Source organism: Eimeria maxima, genomic scaffold (genome assembly GCF_000499605.1).
Source record: "Eimeria maxima Weybridge genomic scaffold, Emw_scaff1779, whole genome shotgun sequence".
NCBI classification, from domain to species: domain Eukaryota; phylum Apicomplexa; class Conoidasida; order Eucoccidiorida; family Eimeriidae; genus Eimeria; species Eimeria maxima.
Genome location: NW_013564689.1, coordinates 114 through 5,697, shown reverse-complemented (window position 1 = coordinate 5,697; position 5,584 = coordinate 114). Strand labels below are relative to the sequence as shown.

At 47.0% G+C, this 5,584-nt stretch overlaps 1 protein-coding gene across 1 annotated transcript; it reads left to right on the top strand.

The window, feature by feature from the left end:
- Positions 1-1,342: 1,342 nt before the first annotated feature.
- EMWEY_00055500 (Conserved Plasmodium protein, related) lies at positions 1,343-4,652 on the top strand (the record flags this gene model as incomplete). The annotated part of the gene is made up of 7 exons (XM_013480266.1): positions 1,343-1,535; positions 1,878-2,433; positions 2,608-2,736; positions 2,972-3,325; positions 3,534-3,603; positions 3,666-4,215; positions 4,576-4,652. The coding sequence occupies 7 exons, from the start codon at positions 1,343-1,345 to the stop codon at positions 4,650-4,652; spliced, it is 1,929 nt and encodes a 642-aa protein (XP_013335720.1).
- Positions 4,653-5,584: the final 932 nt, after the last annotated feature.

The following is a 5,584-nucleotide window of genomic DNA, read 5'->3' as shown; positions in this document are numbered from 1 at the left end:
TTTGGGTTTTTGTTTCTCTTTTGTCGCCGTCAAACCCTTCAGTGACGACTAGTTGTTTTCTGGTGGATTTAGGGTCTTCAACTGCTATTTTGGTATTTTAATGCCTTTTCTTCTTTGTTAATGCGTTTACTTCTCTACTTGACTTACTTAACCTCGTATAGCCAGTCGCATTACCTCTCAGTCAACACCTACAGAAACTTGGTTTTTAGGGATTAGGGTTTAGGGTTTAGGATTTGGCCTTAACGCTCACAGACAGCGCCCATGGTGGCTGCCCTAGGGCTTAGGTAAGATGCAGGGGTTTAGGATTTATGGTTTACTGCTTTCTACTACTGTCCATGATTTGGTGCATTTTTCAGGGGCTCAGTAGTTTTGAGTACTGGAGTGCTTCAGAGCGTTTATGTGATTTACTAGTAGTCGTCGTGTCACTTCTTCCCTTGATATTTAGGGCCTATTGTCTAGGGTTTAGGGTTTACTGTTTAGGGTTTGGCGTTGGCGTTGCATTTCCTCTTGGAAGGCTCCTTCTCTTCTAAGTGGCACATGCACATATTCATAAGTAAGTAAATAAAGGAGTAATCAAACAGACAGACAAAGGGTAGAGTGAAATATCAACCGATGTGTACATGTAAATAACAGCAAAGACAAACCATATACAGTAGAAACACACACACATACAGGGTGTTAGACAATGTATGCTTAAGGCACTGCAGGATTTCCGGGATATATAATATTGGGCACAACATTATTTTTTATAACACCCCAATAATTATAAAATTCGTACTTACACACTTTAATTAAAGGAATATCGATAGAAGATGTACTAAACAAAGACACTCACGTGCACACACCGTTGCCGTTGTATGCAAACCCCTCTTTGGCTTCAGCCCCTGAATGCGTACATCCGCCGCTCTTGGCAATTAGTAGACATCGATCTTTTACTTGTTTATATTTATATTTCCTGAAAAATTAATAATAAATAGCTTCTGTGGTTTCAGTTATATTCGTTAAAATGATCAACGAGCCCTTTCAACAGAAGAGCGGCTGCTGTCACACAGCCAATATACTGCGGCTGTAGAAGCAGGAAGGGTATTCTGGGGGGCGCAGAAGTAATAAAAGGAAATATGAACATGTCGTTAAATATAATCACATTTGTAGAAGTCTAAAAATATTTTTCTCGGTTTAGGAAACGCCGAAAAAAGAAGATTAAAGGGCTTCCAATCAACCATCAGCGTTGTCTTCGGCGATTTTGTCCTTTTTTGAGTTTTTTCTTCCCTCACGTGTCTCTGAATGACTAAGTATTGTTTCTTACCTTAAGTCCCAGCATAGCCTCCCACCACTTCTCACAATGAATAACACGGATTCGGGTGCCCAGACACCCGACGGCTCCCTCCCGGCAGATCCGCATGAAGCCCCCACACATATCTACTCTCCTTCTCCTTCAGAGAGCCCCAGTGCTCAAGACGCTTCTTCCCCCGGCGAATCCTCGGACGCTGTACAAAATTCCGTCTCTTCTGTGGCCGCTGCTATCTACAAAGCAGGTGCAACACACAAACCCTAAACTCTACGAGCACGGAGAGCGGGCGTTAAACTCTCCATAGATTCTGATATAGTAAAAGGAGTAAAACCCGCCCTTTATTCTCCCCCATCAATAGTCTCATCTCCTGTATATCGTTAAACAGCAGATGATAATAGCCGTACAAGTGTCAGGGCTTTGACCTGCAGGCGTATTGTCCTGTGTTAAGAAGTCCAATCCTCCGCGTATGTGGTGCCGCGCCTTTATGGTTGTATTTTGTTTTGTTTGTTGTTTCGTTTCATTAATTTCATGTTTATTTTGTTTTTTTCGTGAATTAAGGGGCGTTTCCTTTTTTTTGTCTCTGAAGGAATGAAGTTTGAGAGACAAGGGCGCCTAGCCCGAGCCATTGGGTTGTACAGACAGGCTATTAAACTTGACCCTGCTCTAGGCATTGGTTTGTTGGGATTTAAAGACGAAGATGAAGAGGAGGAAGAAGAAAGAAACAGAGAAAGACAAAACAGCAACAGCATCCGTGCCTTGGAGGCTGATGGGGATCTCCGTCTTAGCAAACCTGGAAGCACCAACAACCGTGCTAACGATGCAGCTAAACCTGCAAGCAAACCCTGCCGCTGCACGTGCAGCAGCAGCAGCAACAACAGCAATGACAGAAACGACAGCAACAGCAGCAGCAGCGGCGGCTGTGGGAACTGTATGAAGCGTGCTGACGACGGGGATGAAGCAGCCGCAGAGGAGGGCACTGCAGGATCCTTACCAGAGGCAGCAACAGGAGAAGCGGAAGACACTGAAGAAGCAGGAACAGCAGAAGAAGAAAACGAAGAAGAGATGCCTGGTCCAATAATGAGTGTGCCTGAGGCAGTGTTGGAGCGGGTTCTTCTTCTTCTTGATGTTTATGCAGCAGCCAAGTCGGTGTCTTCTCTCTTGTACCGCATCAACCAGCAACCTAGCTAGCCAGCTAACTATCCCCATAACAAGCGAGGAAGTCGTCCAGCGAGTTACCTCAATATAAAGATAGAGTGCTCGTGGTGCATGCATAGATGTTTGCTTATGTGTATGTTTTGTGTCTTGCGCTGCTGTAGGCTGTGTATGACTTGCAAAGCTTTCTATGAGACTTTGTGGAGCTCAGAGGCAATGTGGAGGGAAAAGGCAAAAATCGCCTTTAGCCAGCAAACACCCGACTGCTGCTTGTATGGAGGATCATGGAAACGGTTCGGCCCCTTGCTGCTGCTACTCCCGCTGCTGCTGTGCTGCTTGTGCTGCGGGTTCTGGTGCTTGGGCACTGGTCACTATGCATTTGCAGTCGTGGGCGGTGTTTGTGGTTGTGTATTGATTTAGTCTTTTGCCGTTGTTGTTTGTGCTTTTGTGTGTATGTTCTGTTTTGTTTTTGTTTTCTTTTTGTTTACGTTTTTTTTTTGTTTTTATGTTTTGCTTCTGTTTTTTTAGTGTTTTCTTTGAGGCCCCTCGCCTTCGACTTGACGGAATCTACATAAGCAAATGCGTTTACTTGCGCCGCGTCCGCGACCTAGGCAATATACACCTGGACGACCGCCGCCGCAGAACGCTGCAGCAGCTGCAGCAGCAACTGCAGCAGCAGCTGCAGGAACCCACAGGTGCCCCCATTAGCCAGGAGCTTATCGACAACCTTGCAGAAAACTCGCCCGTCATAGCTGTCACTTACTACCGTTACCTCCGCTTCCTACCCAACAACAAAGTCCTCGTGCTCAGGTCACACGTCACACGCCCTCCTGCTGCTGCTGCTGTTGCTGGTTCTGGATACGGGTTGTCGGCTTTGCTAGCGTGCCAGTGCTGCAGCTTCTCCTCGTTTGCGCGTTGCTGCTGCTGGTGGGGCTGCAGCCGCTGTTGCTGCAGCTGCCAGTGCTGACAAATTCTTGTGTTGCGTGCTATGTTCTTAAGGCCTGGATGCTGCTTGCATAGAAGTTCTTTGGGTTTGCAGCTGACGATCCTCTATTTCTTTTTTTACTTTTCTTTAGTTTTGTTTTTTCAGATCGGCAGCTGAAAAACAACAGGCAGTGACGGCACTGAAGTGCGTACAAGCGCGCCTCGAGGGGAGATCAGTGAGCGTCTACTTGCTATGGTTTAGGGGTTAGGGTTTAGGGTTTAGACGTTCGGTTGGTAGGTTGTATCTACTCCACTTTTGCTAGAGGTTTTAAGGTTTGCAGTTAAGTATGACGATTTGTTGCCGTTTGCTGTACTGCAGAGTGACTACTACAAGGCGGCGCTCGCGCCTACCAGGGCCCCTGCCCTGTTGGGGGCCTCCCTTCCAGAGCAGGTCGTTGTAGGATCTTTCAGCTTCAATGCAACTGCAAATACAGTCACTCTAGAGTACTCAGGAAAGGCTGCTGCTCCTGCTGCTCCCGCTGCTGCTGCACCCTCCGCAGCATCAGCAGATAACTCGAGGACGTCGCAGCCGAGGAGGAGCCAAAGAACGGGAGGGGGGCGAATACGGGGAGCTGCAACTGTCACAGGGGCCTCAGGGCCTCCTGTGGGCCCCCAAAGAAACAGCAGCAACAACAGCAGCTTAGAAGGTGGCAACCGTGCTTCAGCTGGTGAGCAGCACTCGGGCCTCCTTCCTCCCGCAAGGGGCCCCCCTTCCCCGCTGCACACCGCTGTGCTGCAGCTTGCACACGTCAGAGGAGGACGCTGGAATTCAAAACTCAAGTGGATCAGTAGGCAGGCTCTAAACGCTAAACCCTGTGGGCTTGTGGAGGTTTGCGCCCAGCCCTAAACCCTAAACCCTTGTATTGAATTCGGTATGAGAACCTGTATCGCAAGCCCTTAGATGGGTTGGGGTCCATACCGCTGGGCTGCAGCTTATATGCAACTAGAAAAGCCCTAAACCCTAAACCCCCAAGAAATTTGGTGCTTAGAGCCTAGTCTCTTGACCGGAAGAGACAAGCGCCAAACCCAAAGCCGCAACTGGGAAATTCGAGGCAGCGGATTTATTTCAAAAACCAAACCATCCACTGGTAAAGAGAGCCGTGTAAGGGTTTACGGTTTAGGGTTTGGGATTGAGGATTTGTGCGTAGGTCTCTCGGTCACTTCAAATACCTACCACGGACCCGATGAGTCATTTATCGACGTCGAGAATGAAAACTTCAGGTGATGGGATCCAAAGGCTAACCCCGAACCCCTAGACGCTGAACCCTTGCTCTGAACCCTTAATCGTAAACCCCTAACTTTCAAGTCTTGCCTCAAACTGTGCACTTTTGTCTTTCGCTTTAGGCCGTTCTTTCTTCACAGAGTCATATCTTTTCAAGATTTCTATTAGTACTGCGTGGCGTCTAGGGCGTATAGAGAGAGGAGGGGGGGTTCACGTCATGGTCCTGGTACTTGGTCTCATGATTCTACCGACTCGATTTAAAGCTTTTTATTGCCTCCACATGCGATATCCTTGAGTTATATTCATACATATCGGCCAGCCGAGTGTACTTGCAGCGGAAGTAAAGGGCAGCTGGTGCACCTGTGTAGCATATATACAGTGTAAATACACTTCAATCAACAGACACCGTTAGCATAAATGAAGGGAGCATGCAGAGCCGCGTTGAAGATGTGCGTACTGCATTTGGTGCTTCAGCGACAGCGGAGGACAACTTAAGTCTCAATCGCCCCTTCACAGCAAACCCTAGGCCCCAGCCCCAAGCACTAGCAGCTCTATCCTTACAGCGCAGGCCTTTAGATATTTTTCTTGGCGTTTTTGTCCTTTTATTTTTTTTTTTGTTTTTTCCTTTGGAAATTCTTTTTTGTTGTTTAATGTTAACAAATTCAACGAGACAAAACCGGCAACGGCGCTTATCCCTCTTTTATTAGTTGTCTATTGTATTGCGGCTGCTACTAGCATGCAGACATATTGCTGCTAATATATTGTTCGCAACCATCAAACTACTCTCCGCATATATTCATCATGTATTATTATACGCATTTTACATTGGTGTACTATCGTATTTATTCTTTGTGTGCATGCGCGTTCGGTTCTTTCTTAATGATCGGTAATACAATTACTCAACTGTTTATCGATGTTCTAAATGGGGTCCTGGA